At 55.9% G+C, this 17,453-nt stretch overlaps 1 protein-coding gene across 5 annotated transcripts in view; it reads right to left on the reverse strand.

Annotated features, from left to right (window-relative positions):
- The window catches only part of LSS (lanosterol synthase), a 30,524-nt gene extending 14,646 nt beyond the window's left edge, over positions 1 to 15,878 (reverse strand). For 4 of the 5 annotated variants that reach the window (XM_019963685.2, XM_019963691.2, XM_070796319.1 and 1 more), the window contains exons 1-17: positions 15,756 to 15,878; positions 15,151 to 15,316; positions 14,334 to 14,472; positions 12,247 to 12,355; positions 11,427 to 11,548; positions 10,565 to 10,661; positions 9,175 to 9,310; positions 8,840 to 8,948; positions 8,088 to 8,206; positions 6,903 to 7,000; positions 6,619 to 6,646; positions 5,014 to 5,070; positions 4,322 to 4,393; positions 4,005 to 4,055; positions 3,326 to 3,475; positions 2,932 to 3,028; positions 2,088 to 2,193 (exon numbers count right to left, since the gene is read on the reverse strand). In XM_019963685.2, the coding sequence (XP_019819244.2) occupies positions 2,088 to 2,193; positions 2,932 to 3,028; positions 3,326 to 3,475; positions 4,005 to 4,055; positions 4,322 to 4,393; positions 5,014 to 5,070; positions 6,619 to 6,646; positions 6,903 to 7,000; positions 8,088 to 8,206; positions 8,840 to 8,948; positions 9,175 to 9,310; positions 10,565 to 10,661; positions 11,427 to 11,548; positions 12,247 to 12,355; positions 14,334 to 14,472; positions 15,151 to 15,316; positions 15,756 to 15,769 (1,670 nt within the window). In that variant the 5' untranslated portion in view covers positions 15,770 to 15,878. The remainder of the gene's footprint in view (positions 1 to 2,087; positions 2,194 to 2,931; positions 3,029 to 3,325; positions 3,476 to 4,004; positions 4,056 to 4,321; positions 4,394 to 5,013; positions 5,071 to 6,618; positions 6,647 to 6,902; positions 7,001 to 8,087; positions 8,207 to 8,839; positions 8,949 to 9,174; positions 9,311 to 10,564; positions 10,662 to 11,426; positions 11,549 to 12,246; positions 12,356 to 14,333; positions 14,473 to 15,150; positions 15,317 to 15,755) is intronic. The other variant, XM_019963689.2, reaches the window with a different exon arrangement.
- Between the last annotated feature and the right edge of the window lie 1,575 nt (positions 15,879 to 17,453).

Raw genomic sequence — 17,453 nt, forward strand, 5'->3', positions numbered from 1 at the left:
TACATGTGTTACATAAACAACGTTTAAAGTTTTTGAAGGTTGAGTCAGAAAGCTAATACCTGAATCTGGTGATAACCCATTTGATTTACTTAACTGATGAAATTTTGGCTCTGGGAAATTTTTCAATCTTGACTGTTGTTCTTTTTATAGTTATCACATTAAACTCTCAATGGTTTTAAATGTCTATCAGCAGCCACTCACATGCCAAATGCTAGCCATCAGAATGAGACAACTGGATGAAATCTGCAATAACAACGTGAATGATGAATATCCTGAGTACATGGCCCTCCCATCTGTCAATTCAACTAATGAGAAAAGAGATACCAACGGTAGAGACAAAGAATAATGTGACCCTGGCTGGTGATCCTCTCAGCCAGCCAAGACAGTGACCAAAAACCTGAGTGCAGCCTTGAAAATTCCCCAAGCAGACAAAACCAGCTCAATCATACACACAACGGCTAATTTAGCTTATTTTGCAAGACTAACTTGACCTGGGTCATTTCTTGTTTACACCTCTGGAAATCATAAAGAAAACTGCTTCTCAACCTTGATACAAAGTAAACACTTAAAATTTTAATACTGTAAACCAATCATTGTGAAGAATAAACGTTCTGTTTTCTCACAATATAAGCTGCTTTATAACAATATATACCCAAGTCTCATTCAGAGTTTTGGTTTGAGCGCTCTTGGTTTGCAAACTGTTTTTTTGGTGTGTGCATGATAAATTGTTACTAATTACTGCTTCAACGATTCTTTGGTTTCCCTTTAGCTATTTAACAAAATAAAAACCTTTGACAAAATCCTGAACAAAATACTTACCAAGTCCAACAATCTAGAAAAAGGAAAGCACATAAAGACCAAGAATCATGAAACAACAGAATCATACACGGATGAAGGAAAATCTACAAAAATTGCACAGAAGCCCCATAACACAGCAAGTCCACATCCACATCCTCAAGAAATGGGAACCTCTATGCCCCAAAAGACAAGTCTAAGGGGGTTCACAGCAGGATGGTTCATCATAACCCACTGAGAGACCCCCAAAGATCCATGACAGCACATGCATAAACCAAGTATGGGATCTGTATTTGACAGTGGAGACAGACGTGGGGTTCCACCTGGGATCACAGTGGGAAGGAGAACCAGGAGGGTAGCTTCTGGTAACGTGTTTGCCTGATGTGGTCACATGGGTGTGTGGGTGAATACTTCATTATTCACCCAAGGGCCACATGTAGGGTTTGTGTGCTTCTCTGAACATGTGCCAAATTGTACCAGGAAAGGTGTATGTAAAAATTCTATGATTTGAATACAGGTGGAGCATTCCTCACTTTATTGCGCTCTGCTTTATGAACTTTGCAGATACTATGTTTTTTTTTTACAAACGGAAGGTTCATGGCAACCTTGCGTCGAACAAGTCTATCAGGCCACTCTCCAGCAGTATTTGCTCACCATGTCTCTCTCACATTTTAGTAATTCTCACAATGTTTCAAACTTTCTCATTACCATTGTATCAGTTGTGGTGATCTATAATCAGTAATCTTTGATGTTATTATTACAAAAACAATTCGACTCGCTGAAGGCTAAGATGATGGTTAATATTTTTTAGCGATGAAATGTTTTTAAATGAGATATATTTTTCTTAGATATAATGCTATTGAACACTTAAAAGATTACAATATAGCATAAACATAAATTTCAAATGCCCTGGGAAACCAAAAAGTTCATGTGACCCACATTATACTGACATTTGCAGTGGCTGGAATTGAACCGTGGTATCTCCTAGGTACACCTTCATGTGTTCTCTTTTAACATTAAGAAGATGCAAAGAATAGCTTTTATGGTATAACTGTGCTACTCTGACCCCCAGTACACACACTTGATATACTTCAGGGCATACAACCACATCCAGAAGCATCTGAACCTCTTCCATTTTTAAATGAGTTTCATTCCAAAGCCCCCTTTCTGAGATGGGCCCCCCGCCCTAGCACCCAAGTGAGCAAATGGCTTGCTCTCAATGACATCAAGGTTGTCTGAGTTCTTGCCCCCAAGTTAATGGCACCTGTGCTGCGTGGCCAAGCACCCCTTACCTGATCTCCCCGGCCCTGTGGTCTGGGAACTGCTTATGGAAAGTCTTCAGCGCCTGCATCACTGCTGAGGTGCACTCCACGTACGTGTAGTCAATCATGATGTCCCCTGGAAAACGGAAGGAAAGACTCAGGCAATCCAGGCCAAACCATGAGACAGGAGAGTGCCGTAACACACGGTGCCTGACTGTCCTCCAGAGGAAAGGAGGAGATGTCACCGGCGACCAGCCTGGGGACATGGCCACCGGTGGGAGGGTGGCCCCAGCGCAGGTGACCTGGAGGCCTGTCTGTGCTGCAAGATGGCCAGGCTGGTAGGAGGGTGAAAGAGCAGGGCGTACAGCGGAGCCGCACCCACCCTAAAAAGGCCTGCATGGGAGCACGCCTGCCAGTTACAGGAGCCCAACAAACGGAGACCCGTGTACAGGGTGCACACGGGCCACACCTGGGAGGACACAGGTGAGCGGCCCCGCCATCACCGCCCTTCACGGGCTCCATGAGGAGCGCTCAGGAAGCAGGCCGGCCCTCATGGAACACAGAGCAGGGGTGGCCCAGGCTCAGACCTGAGAGCCCCAGTGAGGCCGCCCCCACCTCCGAGAGGCACACTGCAGCTTTCCTATCTACCACCAGGGTCACCACACCCTGGAAGGTGAGGAGCCCAGACAGTTCTGGTGTTTGGGGGCTCCTCAGAGCGTCTGCCCGCATCCACCTCACCCGCCAGCAGTTGGTTGGTACTGTGCACCAACCCCCACCCCCAAGCAGGGAAAGAGCTCCAGGCGCTGGCAGGAGGGCCTGCCTTGGACATGTGGGGCCCCTGAGTCCGTGGCCACGTGACAGGTCAACTACTCACCGAAGACCTCGGAGGGGTTCAGAAGCTCCAGAAGGTGTCCCCCACGCTTGGTCTCGTAGGTGGCAAACCCTCCGTCGGGGTTTCTCAAGCTCAGCAACTAAAACCAGTGAGAGAAGGTCCTGAGAATCCGCGCAAGGCAAGGAGCTGAGGAGCAGCCCAGACCTTGTGGGCCCAGAACAGTGGGCACTTTGTCAACCAGGCACCCTGGGACCACCTGGGATCCCTTCCCAGCACACACGTGCCTATCACTTATAAATCACATATGCGCCACCAAACGAGCCATCTCCATGTAAAACTTTGACAAGACCTGGTTAAGAGGGTCTGTGGTTGGGCGGCCAAGACTCGGCGTGCCCAGCACCCTCAGGGATGGGAGCCCCACAACCAGCAGCCTCACCACAGCGACAGTGTCGAAAAGCCGCTCTCGTGGGACATGATTGGAAACAAAGGGACACTTTTCCTGCAGGAGGAGGATGGACTTCAAGGCCTCAGCCGTGCAGTCAGCCACGATCCAGCCACAGTCCAGCGTGCTGAAGCTAAAGCCACCCTGTAAAGTGCGGGGCTGTAAGTGTGGAGGCCAAGGCATCTTCCCTGCCCTTGCAGGGCTGATGCCTGACCATCATGGGGAAGTACAGCCACAGCCCCAGGCCACACACATGCAGACAGGCCTCCAGATTCCAGCACAAGGACTGCAGCCTCTACCAGGCAGGCTCCACCTCAGGAAGGGCACAAGCAGCCGCTGTGGGAAGGTGGCCGTGGCCGTGGCCATGTTGACGCCCCGCACGCTGCAGGAACGACCCAGCCAGCCCTGCCCTCCTCCCTCTCGTTCACGTCTGACAGCTTGTTTAACATCTGCACGTTCTGCTGAGTGCACGTATGTGTCACATAATGCAGTGAAACCCTGGCAGCTCAGCTACTGGGTTTGTACACGACTCCAAGGTCAGGAACATCATGGGTGCCCCGGTGGAACCCCACCCTGTGCGTCTATCAGAGCAGGAAGCCCCAGAAGACTGGGAGCAGCTCCTCCTCACAGGCAAGGTCCAGCTAAACAGGGCCGGTGGTGCAGGGCGTGATACCTTGCTCATATGGCGGTAGTACTTCTGGTAGTCGGGGAAATTGTCTGGCACCTGGGCAGCACACAGGGAAAGCGGGGGTAAGGAGCACATCACTACCGTACCGGACACGCGCAGATGGGCAGGAGCGGCCAGCACAGTGGGAGGCGCAGAGACCCAGGGCTCCTGCCCCCTCAGTCACCAGAACCAGAGGAACCCCCCGCCAGGCAGCACCCCCTGACCCACTCCCCCATCCACAATCGGGCACACCCTGAGTGGGAGATGGCAGAGGGAAGGAGGGAGCCCCATCTGTGGGAGGCATGGGCCGGGCTTGGCCTTACCTGTGAGATCCGGAGATACTCATGCGCCTTCCGCAGGCAGGACCAAAACTCCGGCCTGTGTTGTGCACGTGCCTAGAAAAGAGAAAAGGGGTTGAGATGCTCGGCAGCATATGTCTGCACGGTGGCTGGTCCCTGGACGCTACTGGTGACACCCAGCCACTCCCAGGAGCCAGAGGCAAACCCCTCCAAGTCTCGGTGGGCTTGGGTTCTGCCACCAAGTCAGCAGGACGTGGTGAAGCAATGAAGCAGGCTTCTCCACTGCACCCAGCCCCAGCCCACCACACAGGGTCCCTGCCTGTCTAAGGCAGGCTGCTACGTGGCCCACACTTCTTCCTAGGGCTCCCCATCCTGCCAACCTCATTCCTCATTCCCACCAGCATGAAAACATGCTCCTATTTCTCTCCAGCATGTACTAAGAAGTATCCATAATGAGCCATTTGAGCAGTGAGAGGGCCTGGAGCCCACTGTCCCTTCCCAAAGACCCCACCACCTCATCGCCTCAGGTACCACCCCCCAAGGCTCCCTGTCCCTGGAGCCTTCAAACACCAACCCCCCACCAACCCAGAGTTGCCAGGCAAGAGGCTCAGAGCCCAGCTGAGGGGAGGGTCAGGGCCAGCAGGGGCCATGTCCACTGAATGCAGGGGTAGACACACAGGAAGGGCAGCTGAAGAACGAGGGACAATGTCATATACCTCCAGCAAAGCCTGGATGGCGAACGCGGTGTCCCAGATCTGTGAGCCATTGGTGCCCTGTGGAGAAAGGATAACATTATAGCTGCCTCTCCTGCACTCCACCCCAACTTCCTAGATCCCACAGGCGCCTAGAGGGTCAAAGAGGGTGCAGGGGCCTCCACCGGATCTTGAAGAGGTGGGAGCCCAGTTGACCCCTGACCCCAGGCTCTGGGCTCTGCACTCTGACACCCACAGGGGCCTGAGTGGGTGGTCTGGCAGACAGACATGGGTCAGGCAGCCCGACCTGCCTTAGTCAGAATATCAGCCAGGGCAGGGCTTCCTCAGGGCACTTCCAGGATTTGGATGCTATGGCCTCTACTGCCCACCCAGTGGCACGGAGCCCAGACAGACTGGTGGCCCTCAGCAGCCCCAGACATCATGGCCTTGCCAGACAACATGTGGGAAGAAAGCACACGACCAAGGCAGCCCCAGGCCACAAAAACCTGATCTGATCAAGCCCTGATCAGATCAGGGCACAGAGCAGGAAGAAGGTGGACACCCTCGGGACAAATGGCCCAGGAGAGAAGGACACCGGGAGACTGTAGGATGAAGGTGACATTAAGGATCAGCCTCCTGGGTGAAATCGTGATACCAGCGAGCCCACAGCACAACGCCACTGCAGGCTGCCATGAGATCCAGGGGACAGCATGGCAGTTCCGTCAGAACCAGAAGCTCCAGGGCTGGAGGCTCACCACCTTCCTCAACTTCGTGGGTTTTGGGATACTTCACAGAAGACTGGCAGTGTGGGGCCCAGGCAACTAGAAGAGGGGCTTGAATGCTGGAAGAAGGGCCAGGAAGCCTTCGGCTTGAGCACCCTTAGCAAGGGCACCTGGGCAGGTGGTCTGTGCTGGGCAGGGTCAGGCTCACGTGCACCCATCCCAAGGGGTCCAGCACTTAGTGTGACCCAAGGACATTGCTGGGGGCGCCGTGTTCCACACTGAGTGACAGCAGAGCAAAGCCCGAGAGCTCTTGGCTGGCTGCCTCTGGGGCCCCTGCTGCCGGGACAGGACCGGGTCAGCCCAGGCCGCCCTGTGACCCGCAGCCCCACCCCCAGGGCCATGCATAGGACACAAGTGGGGGGAACATCATCTACAGCATCCAGACACTGGAAACCAGCAAACAGCACAAACAGCCCGCCCACAGGGAGCATGTCTCAGGACCCTGAAGAGGGACTCAGCTCCAGGAGGCAGGGGGAGGGCAGGGGCTCTCCTCTGACTGTCTTGACCCCACCAGCCAGACCCCATGTGTGAGCTGCAAGATCAGCATCCAGCAGCAGTCAGCTAGTGCCAAGAACCCCCCGTGGCCTTCGTCCCCTCTGAGCTATGGCTGAGTGACCTCAGTGTACAGACCACTCACAGAGGGTGGCTGCCAGCCCTTGGTTCTCCCACCATCCTGGGGGCCCGTCAACATTCCTGCCAGACGGCACCCACCCGGGAGGGCCCAGCAACACCCCTGAGACACAGGACCTCAAGCCAACAGGCCATGTGGGGAGGAGAGACTGGGGATGTGAACAAACCCAGGGCGGGGACGGTGGCAAGGACGCAGCTTCGGCCCCACTGCCCTCACCTGCATCTTCATGCCGTCGAGGCCCAGCCTACAAGGAGGGGGAGAATGACCTGGGTCAGGGAGCACAGGCAGTGCCAGACATCAGGGGCCCAGAGTCCACGTCCGGAGAGTAACCCACCCGAGCAGCACGGGACACACAAGGAGGCTCCCCCATACCCAGCACGCGGAGGGTCCAGTGGAGAAGAGGCCACCCTGGAATGCAGACTGAGGGAAACACAGGCTGTGCCCACCCTCCCCCAGACAGGCCAGCACTCAGCTCTTGGCTTCACCTCCCGCACACTCACCAGAGGTAGTCAGGAATCCTGGACACGTGCTCCTGGAAGACAGCAGAGGCTGGCCCGTCTACATGCCAGCGCACGAGCATGTTGATGGTTTTCGAGATCTGCAGGAGACAGCCTGGTCAGGGCCTGCCCCACACCCACCGGGTTCCTGGGCTTGAGGGCTGCGGCCCCAGCACAGCCTTGTTGCAGGCGAGGCCACTGCTCTGACCACTTTCCCAAGCACTCTCTGCTTCCAGGCCCTGAGATAAAAAAAACCAGGCTGCAGAGAGTAGCCAAGGCAGGTGTGCCTGGAGGGAGGGGGCACTGCAGCAGGGAAAAGACAGGGTGACCCACAGAGGGGACGCAAGCCAGCCAGTGGGTGAGCAGGACTGCCACGAGGTGACAGACAAGGCAGGGACCCTACGTGGGCGCCTGGGTGTGGGGTGTCCTGAGCTGTTCGAGATAACTCAGGACCAAGGGCAGAGCTGTCTGTGGGGCATGGGAGAGAATTGGGAGTGAGACCAGTGAGCCAGGGCCTGTTGCTCAAAGCAGAAGTTCTAGAGACCCAACCCTTCCACCCGAGAGGTCACAAATCAAGGTCTAACTTGTTTATGCAGCACTAAGAGCCCACACAGAATCGCCCAATGTTGAAAGGGCCATTCAGTGGAGCAGTGGTGGTTTACGGCCCCAGGTACCATGTGGCCCAGCAAACACCTGCCAGCAGGGTCAGGGATGTGGCTCACATGGTGGCCCCATGGGGGTCCTAGCATGGAGGTCACAGCCTGCCCCTGGTTCACACAACTCTGCCTCCTGTACCCGTTGCCCTAAGGCTGCAGGCCATCGACTGACCCTGTGATGGCCGCCTGGGCACACACGCAAAGCTGGGTCAGGAGCCCAGAGGCTCTGTGAAGCGAGAGTCTAGAGCCAGCAGACTCATCAGGAGTCAGGAATGGAAACAAGCACAGGGGCCCTCCAAAGAAGAAGGAGGCCAGCAGTGGCCATCGGGGTGGGATGGGGGGAGGGGAGGAGGGGGTGGAGAATGGGGGAATAGGAGCAGCATTCTAGACACAGCAGGTCGGGGACAGTGCAGGCCAGGCCAAGGGTCCTGGGGGATCGGAGGCCACATCCCAAGGAGAGACCTCACCTGGGGGAGACCCCACCCCCAGCCCCACAGACACAGGCCCAGACACCCAGGGGGAGCGCACTGACCGGGCCGATGCTGATGCACTTGGTGAAGCGGTCATCAGCTGCGATGTGCTCATACAGCTTCTGGGTGGCCCACTGCCGCAGGCTGGTGCTGTGGTGGCGCTCGTACAAGTTGAGGATGGCTGTGGGGCGTGGTAGGGGGTCGTCAATGACAGCAGACATGGGAGGAGCGCTGGCTCCATCATAGCAGGCAGCCTCTGCCCCCACCGGCCTGCCTGGGCGGCTGTGCCGCGCCCCCGACGCCCCACCCCAGCATCCTGCAGTGAGGGAACAGCATCCTGCAGTGAGGGAACGAGTGAATGGACAAGTGGGGACGAGCAGATGGGCGGGGGGCGGGGAGCAGACAGGTGTGCGGGCAGGGAGTGGAGGGCGGGGGAGATGAATGGAAGGGCGAAGGGGAACATGCCGCTTGCTCACACAGCACCAATGGGAGGCGCTGGGCTCTGATGGATCCATGGGAGCTGGGCCTGGACGGGGCTCTGGGGACCGCCCCTTCTGTTCCACAGAGGAGACACCCCCGGCCCAAGGCCCTAGGCTCTGAATCCTCTGTCCAGGAGCCCGAATGCCAGGCAGGTCTGCTCGACATGAGCTGTGCAAGGCCGGCCCCCGTCGTCCCCACAGGACCCCAACACAGGATGGTGAGAAGGGCAGAAGGAGACCCTTTGAGGGGCAGTGTCCCTTCCTATCACTTCAGATGTCCCCCGACTCCGGGGTCCTAGCCAGCCCGGGGAGGGGGGCGCTGGGGGAATACCCACCGTATACTACGTGGAGCAGCCAGCTGTGCGGCGTGTACAGATCGTCCGGGGCCACGCTGTTCCTGTGCGCGGCCCAGTCGATGCAGCTGTAGTCCTCCAGGTAGAGCTCCTGCAGGCAGGCAGCGCCTCAGCCCAGACCTGCTGGGCCCTGGGTCCCCTGCCCCCATTCCTGCTCTGCCCCCGGGCAGACCCTGATGAGCACAGCCTCCCCAAGTCCATCCCAGGGCGCTCCGCAAGGCTCACTGGACCTATCAAACAGCATAGCCCCCCAGGCAGTCATTCAGGGACATGGGGCGGGGCTACACTCTGGGGCAGGCACATGCGGGCAGGCTCACCTGGCGGAGGCTCTGGACCAGCGGGCCCTCCTCGGCACTCAGCCGCGTGCTGTAGCAGTAGGCCATGGGCAGGTACACCTGCCGACAGTGGCACCAGATGGTGGAGGGATGTGCGGGCATCCAGTCAGGAAACAGCCTGGGGGCAGAGTATGTCAGTGGGCACCCCCCCACAACTGTTTCAGCAAGTGGACACCGGAGGCAGGGCTGTCTCCAGCCAAGTGGGCACAGCCCTCAGCGCTTCACAGCCGAGCTCCTGAGGGGCGCAGTCTGAGTAGCCAACAACCCCTCCAGTGCCTCCTAACGCCAGGAGACGCGGCCCCTAATGGGTCAGGGAGCCTGCAAGTTCCCGGCTGTGACCAACATGTCACAGAAACAGAGACCCTTAACCACGGAGATTCTGAGTGAGGGGTCTACAGAGACGCTCTGGACTATCTTTGCAGCTTTTCTGGGGATTGAAAAGTATTTCAAAATTAAAAGTTCTTACTTAAAAACCTTTAGGACTGCCATGTCTCCTCAAGTCTGACCAAGTCTGACCACTGGCCCTGCTGTGCTTTGCCCAAACACCCACCCTGACGTGGGCACAGCTCTGCAGCCCGCCAGGCGGCTGAGCACCTGGGCGGTCTCCTCCACCCTCCCCTTTCAGCCTCAGACCACATGTGCGAGGGGTCTCTGACAGCTACCGCCCCAGGGACCTCACCTCCTGGGGGTGATACCGAGGTGCTTATATGTATATGGATGTGTTCTGGACACATCCACAGCTTTCATGAGATATTCACAAAATGCTTACAATTGCCAGCTAATAGGCTTCACACAATATGGAATGAAAGTTGATTTTGCTGAGTTTTTAAACAGCATTACAGTTCTGCTGAAAGGAAAATTCTCATCTTTCAAATATACACACTGAAGTATTCACAGGGGAAATAGGATGTCTGGGATCGACTTTAACATTCACTGGCAAACAACTAGAAGGCGGGCAGTAAGATAGCATGCACACCCCAACCCTGGCTGGGGAGGGCTGCGCGGCTGTCACCTTCGTTCTCTGTTTCGACGGATGCTCAGAGTGTCTATAACAACACAATTACAGCCACCTGTGCAGCAAAGCCAGCAATTCATTCCCGACCCCAGTGGCTCTGTAAGCAGTCAGGCAGGACCCACCCACCTGCTGAGGACCCAACCCCACTGCACCTCCCTCCCTCCCGCCCAATTGGGAACCCCCTTCTCTCCTCTGTCAGCCAAGCACGGGTTCTACCAGGGGCCTAACACCACCCCACACCACTGAATGGACAGTCCCATATCTGACTAACAGGCAGCAAGTGACCCAGGCAGTGTCACTCCACTTGCTAAGACACTGGTGACCCGGCCACCAAACTGACTGTAGGGGGTCACATACCACATTTCTGGAAACAGTGTATTGAGGCCTTCCCAGCTGTACACGTTCAGGACAGCCAACCAAAACTTCCCCCAGGACGGGATGAACACAGCACCACCTGGAGGGAGAGCATAGTCCCCGTCACCGGCCTCTGGCTGAGGAGGAGATCCTCAGGAACAGAGCCCCTCGGCCAACAGGCTGCTGAGGGTCCTCTCCCCTTCGCGTCGAGCAGGTTCCAGAGCCCTCGGACCACCCACACCACAACCACTGGCTGGAACAGACAGCTTCCCCAGAACAAGCGTGTCTCCCCTGCCCCCAGGAAGACAAAGCAGTGCAGGCGAAGCCCTGAGCCAGGAAGGGGCGTCAAGGTGCCGACAGGAAGGCCCTCTGGTGGGTGAGCGCAAAACTGGAAGCATGAACAGCGTGAGGAATGTCTGTGAGGGGCGGGCAGGCGGGCAGGTGGGCCAGAGCGGCAGTGGGTGATCTCTGAGCGGCAGGAGATGAAGGGCCTCCCAGGGCGAGGGCAGAGCAGCCACCACTAGGAATTCCGCCAGGCACACAGTAGGGCAGGCAGCAGGGCAAGCAGAGCTCCACCAGCTCCACCCCACAGGTGCAGCCCAGCTGCCCTCTGGGAAGGCACACTCCTGCAAGCAATGCGCCAGCGTGTCCTTCGTGAGTCCATGCCGATTTGTGGAACAGAATTGTGAAACACAGCAACCTTACTTTGTGCTCTGAAATTTTACTGGCAAGGGTAGGCAGTTTCCTCCTACTCCCACTTTGATGCCTTCCTTGCATCTGTCTATTAATAGTTTCAATTTGCGAGCCCTCCTTACACTGAGGTAACATGACCTCTTTACTGGTGTGTGTTCTGGGCAGGGGTTACCTTTCTTGTGAAGAAGGTTCCGGGCTCGCACCAGGTCAGGATCGTCAGGCCCCACACCCAGAATTCTCAAAGACACATAGTTAAGCGCAGTTCCAAATACCGTGGACTTGTCCTCAATGTGCCTACGGCAGAAGGAGGCAAATGAGAAATGACATCTTCCATTACTTAAGAAATTAAGCAACGCTTTCATTAAGTTTCCTCAGCAAATCAAGAATGACATAACTACACAAGAAACATCCAGAACAGCCATACTCCGGTAAGAGTTCCTGCACCTCTGTGACAACTGAGCAGTTCCAAACTGCTCCCCAGGCCTGCCCGCCTCCTCTGTCCACTTCTCACACTGAATCAACAGGACCAGTGTCGTGTGGCAGTGACTCAGCTAAGACTCTACATCACCGAGGCCCACAAAGCCCACTCCAGAGGCAGCCAGCCAGGCGGGAAAGGGCATTGGCGAGATCCTGTCTGCCCCAGCGCCCACAGGCCAGAGGGCTGGGACCCCAAGCTCGAGACGCCCACGACTCCGTCCAGGAGGTGAGCAGAGCTGAGCTGTCCTCCCAGGATTCTGCAATGAAGGCTGCCGGTATGGAGTCAGCAAGCCCAGGAGGGGCCCATGCCCCAGCTGCAGGATGAGAAGCACCAGGGAAACCTGGACCCGCCTGCATGGAGACCCCAGCCCAATTCCCTCCTGCCAGGCTCTCTCCCCACCCACTCCCAGCCCACAGCTACAGTAACTCCCCGCCAACAGGTACATCTTTCACATAAGAACACATGTGCACATGCGCACACACACATGCCATGACCCAGGGTCAGGCAGACTCACAGGCCCCAGCCGCCGTCGGGGAGCTGCACAGACCGCAGGTACCGTATAATTTCTTCTCGGTATCCGGCCGGCAGAGGGATGTTCGCCACATGGCACGTGATCAGGAGGCCTGTGGGGCAGAACAGATACTCCTTGGCAGGGACTCAGCACTTCTAAGCCCAGGCCTGAGACTCTGGGAACCCCATGCAACAGGGAGCTCTCTGCTCGGCCCCTTCTTGTGCAAACAAGCCCGGGCAGGCTATTCCTCCCGACCCAATCAGGGACTTCGGAACCGGGGACCCAGGAGCAGCGGCAACAGCACACGTGACACACACTGCGTGGAGCATGCAGAACCCACCAGCCACTCCAGGGTCCCATGCTACTGACATGCCAGCTGGGAAAGAAACCCCAAATGGATCATCCCTGGATGGGGTAATGTTTACTTGCTTATATTTACATATTCCCATTTTATTAAATGTTTTAATTGCACAAGTCATTTTGAAAGATGGACAACAAATAATACCCACAAAGAACCTTCTGTTCCCAGCCTGCCCCTCCTGAGCATGGTGTTCAAAAGCTCCCCACCTCCTCCCCCTCCACTCTACCCTTGGCCTTGACTTCATCAGCCACATGCCCATGGCACTGAGCCTGTGGGGTCTCAGGCAGGCCCCAACAACAACGTGTTGTGGAATGGATCCCTGACTCTGGCCAGATGCATGAGAAGCCCCAGCAGACATCACAGAGGTTCATAGGAAAAAGTCCATCTCCTTTTGTAACAAATATGATGCTTTCAAGACAGTGAAACACACAAGCAGGAAGCAGTGCCTGTGGCTTCCTCATTTTACAGTCAAGGAAACTGAGGCACAGCCCCTAAGTGGTGGGGCTGGGGCTGAAGCCCAGGAGGTCTAACCCCAGAGTCAGTGATCACCACAGTGATGCTCAGTGCAATACCAGCCACACAGAGTCATGGCCTCCAGGAGCGTTCTCCAAACTAAAGAAGAAAAAGACCAGTCAAATTTCAGTCAGCCATGGAAGAACCCTGAGACAGTACCCCAAAACAGGCCAGTGTTAATCTGAGAAAGATGGTCTGTCCAGAGTCCAGAGGGAGAGAGGAAAGCCCCACCTTACAGCCTGCAGAGGGCCGGGGGGGTGGGGGTGAGGAGAGGGGGGCGGCAGGCCAAGCCCAGAGCTGCAGCAGCAAGCACAAACCAACACAGCATCCTCATGACCTGTCGCCTACTGAGTGCCTGGTGCTGTGCACATATGACCAAACCCAGTTCCCATTGTCCCCACGTCACAGATGAGTCAGCCGAGGCATGGTGCAGTCCTGCCACCTTGCCCAGGGTCACAGCAAGCCAGTACAGTCACTGCCTCCCTACAAAGACCCCTGGGAAAAGTCTCAACAGGCTCTAGGTGGGACCAAGGGAAGAAAGCCCAATGACTTGCCCTCAAGGACAGGCCCATGGGTCCCTGGACAGGAATACAAAGCTGAATAGTCCAGGAGACAGCAGGGCTTGGAGTCAAAACAAACACGGGAGCTTGATGGACTCCTAGAAATTCATAAAAGGAATTTCTCATATTGCTTTAGAGAAATGTTCCCAGGATGCAGCACAGTCTGATCTAGCCAAACCAGATGAGTACCCGGGAGATGCAACTGCAGTTCTCCTACAGCTCACCAACCTCCACCTACAGCTCCCAGCTGAGCTCTCTTAGCCAAGCCTTCCAGTGAGTTCACATGTGCAAGCTGCCTACACAGGACTTAAAGATCGCCACCCAACACCCTGCCCACCTCTGCACCTTTCCACAGGCCAGGCCCTCCACGGATGCTCCTACTCTGCACTGGGACTCCAGAGCCTCCCTGCACCTCCCAAAGTACCCTGGCTTCCTTTTTCAGAACACTAGCTAGCTGAGCCTTCGCTCCCATCCCCCAGCAACAACATCAGGACAACTCAGGCACAAGGCAACCCTCCCCAGACCTTTTCTATGTAAGCTCCTGGTTTTTCACCTGTTCATTCACTCACACCACAGATGATCAATGAAGGCCTGAACCAGATCAAGCCAGGATCTCAAGAATGTCTTACCCACAAGCCACAGCAGCACCTTCCTACCTGGCAGGAGGAAGAGTGGGCCACCGTAATCACCCGCCCAATGCCCATCCTCAGTCTGCAGTGCAGCGTAAAATGTCACCCCATTCAGAGCCCCCCTGCAGGCTGTGTGCGCTTTCGGCAAGTCCTTAAAGAAACTTTTCTGCAAAGAAGAAAAAAAGAGATGAGAACTGAGGGGTCTGCAGCTAGGCCAGAGGAGCCCTTGGCATTTAGACAGCAAGTCAAAGTAACAAACTTGAATTACTTTGAAAGTTTCAGCTGTTTCAAAGCCTAAAATTCTGATGATGGTATTGCCAATCTCCCTCACAATTCTGTGTTCCAGTGACATATTTTCAAATTTATTCACAACTTCTCCAAGACATCTTAAATAAACCAAGTGCCCAAGAGTGTGTGACTCAGACCTAGAGCTCAGGCCTCTCTCGGGCAGGGGCCACGGGATGGCACAGTGACAGGGAGATTTCATTTATATGTCATACCCTCTAACTGTTTTCTCGTGAAATTCGCTGGATCAAAAACTTATTTTTCTGAATAAAAACAAAGTTAGAGGTGTTTTTTACACACAGCTTAGTGATAAAAGGATTGAAGCAAAGGGGCTTCATGTTCTGTGTTTACCCAGTTAACTCCTGTAGGAACCAGCTTTGGTGACATGCAACACAAGTACACATTACACATCCATTCTTTTTAAGAAAGAAAAATACCCTTTACATCTAGCTGTTTAAAGCTCCCTGCTGGTTCCTGGTGCTCCTTACTAAGAAGGGAGGGACGCAAGTTTCTGGTGGTGTCCCAGACACTGCAAGGGACTAGCAGAATCAACACTTACTGTATCCAGTCCCAAGAGGTGAGCTTCCAGGCCAGACTGCTCTCGGACAGGATCTTCTTCTTGAGAGTAGGTCCATGTCTGCCTCCCAACCTGATTGCTGAGCCGCCAGCGACTGAGGTCTGTGGCTGGCTCTGTCTTATAGGGTCCGCCTCTTCGACGCAGACACCTAGAAAAGATCATGCTCAAGTGACCTGCTCTGACCTGGTCAGAGGCCAGAGGCGCAACGCACTCACTGTTTCCCCCAACAACCTACCAGCAGACTGTTGCAAAATAAAAACCCTCTAGAGGCACTTCTGCACCTACACGTCGCGCCATTATTTCTCCGGGAGAGGAGACACCTGCCACCGGACCGCCGCCCACGGCCTCGCCCCCACCCCGACCCCCGGCCCCACCCGGCTCACCCCGGCCCGGCCCCAGAAGGCCCTCGGGCGACGCCTCCGAAGGAGAGCTTGCCCCTCACCGCCCCCCAAGGCTGGTGCCGCAGGTCTCCACAGAGGGCTGGACCGGACGGTGCAGCAGCCTCGCTGGAAGCCCTCGACCCGATGAGACCCCTTCCTCGGCGACCCCGACCACGCTCTCCCTTCTCGGGGGGCGCTGAGACTCACGTGCCCTCCGTCATGACCGCTGCCGCGCTCCTGATTCCCGGTAACCTGGGCCCAGTACCTGGACTAGCCGGCGAAGTCTTTCGCCTCTGCCGACTTGCGTGCGCCGTGGCCAGATGCTCACGCAGCCAATCAGAGCACAGGGAGGGTGGGCCTGGGGCGTGCCCGGGTACCTCAGTGGTGGAGCGCGACCCTCCGAGCAGTGGGGGCGGAGCCGAAGTACAGGGACAGAGGTGGATCTGGGGGCGGGGTGAGGAAGTGAGTGGGCGGGGCTGCGTCGGTGGGCGGGGGCGCGCCGGTGAGCGGGGATTGGTGAACGCGCGTGTCGCGGAGGGACGCGACTGCCTGTCACGCCTGCAGCCAGATTCTGTCAGCTTCGGAGCTACCTGTGGAGCAAAGCGCCAGGACGAGGCCACCAAGGGGCGCCTAAGACTGACCCTTGAAGAGGGTCCCACCAGAGACCAGAAGACAAGGGGCTTGGATCGCGGCGAGTGCCTTTGAGGAAGTACCCGAGGTCGGAGGCTGTAGGTGAGTGAATGAGGGGAGACGTGGCCGCGAGATCCCGCGGAGGGCGCGACGCGGGCGGGGGTTAGGGGCGGGGGAGAGGCATCCGAAGGAGAAAGGTTGCTGGAGAGCACCTGAGAGGAACTCACAGGAGAGAGATGATGGTAGGGCGGCTAACAGGAGGGGAGATGACACTTGAAGGGAGATGACACCAGAGAGACTGACAGGAGGAGAGACGACAGGAGAGGGAAAAGGACAGGAGAGGAGAGACGAGAGGAGAGGGAAAATGACAGGAGAAGGGAGACGACAGGAGAGGGGAAAGGACATGAGGAGACCACAGAAGGGGACAGATGACAGGCTGGTGCTGACTGCAAGGGGCGGTGCATCTTTCAGGATGCTTTGCTGTGGGGCTTTCAAGGTACAGGTGCCAAGCACTTATTTGCCCAGGGAGGAAGCCACACTGAGAGAGCTTGGGTCACTCAGAGGGGAGCCTAACAGTTTTGGAGTTCCAGTGTAAGTAAATGTGGAAGGCCTGGACTGTAAAAGGAAGGGAGAGAAAAATGGAGAACATGCTGAAAGGACTGGGAATGGGATGGATGGCGGTAAAGTGGTCTCAGGGTGTGCAGCAGGAGCCAGGGGCTCCATGGAGTTGGAGGAAATTGTGCAAACATTGAGGTCCCAAAGGCGACTCTTCAGGAACTCACAGACAGCCCCACTGTTTCTTCATCTTCCTGACAGAAGCTCTGACCATCATGTCACAATTTCTCCAGTCAAGTGAGTTTTTCTGTACCCATCCCTTGAGTCTTATCCCCATGCCATGAATCTCAGCAAGCCAGAGAAGGGCAGGGGATACTTGCAAAAGAAAACACATGTACATTTCCCCTAATGGAATATCAGGCTATTAGACAGTCAGTAAAGGACACTTGCATCTTCCTATCCCAGTTCAGAAACCAATGAAGAAGATATAGCAGTAAGAGGAATGGATATCAAATTACCAGCCTTGCTACAGAGAAAAAACTATAGTTTGAAAGACATGGCTTAGATTGACAAGATGGCCAGCTACTTCCACCGCTAAATCATACACATGTACCTCTCAGCCTCTGGCCCAGGGGGACAACTGTATCCTCCACAGAGCTGCCCCACGAAACACCATGGAGCCAGTGCCTATGAAAAGATGCCCGTCAGCCTATTGATCCT

This window comes from Bos indicus, chromosome 1, assembly GCF_029378745.1.
Source record: "Bos indicus isolate NIAB-ARS_2022 breed Sahiwal x Tharparkar chromosome 1, NIAB-ARS_B.indTharparkar_mat_pri_1.0, whole genome shotgun sequence".
Taxonomy (NCBI): Eukaryota; Metazoa; Chordata; class Mammalia; order Artiodactyla; family Bovidae; genus Bos; species Bos indicus.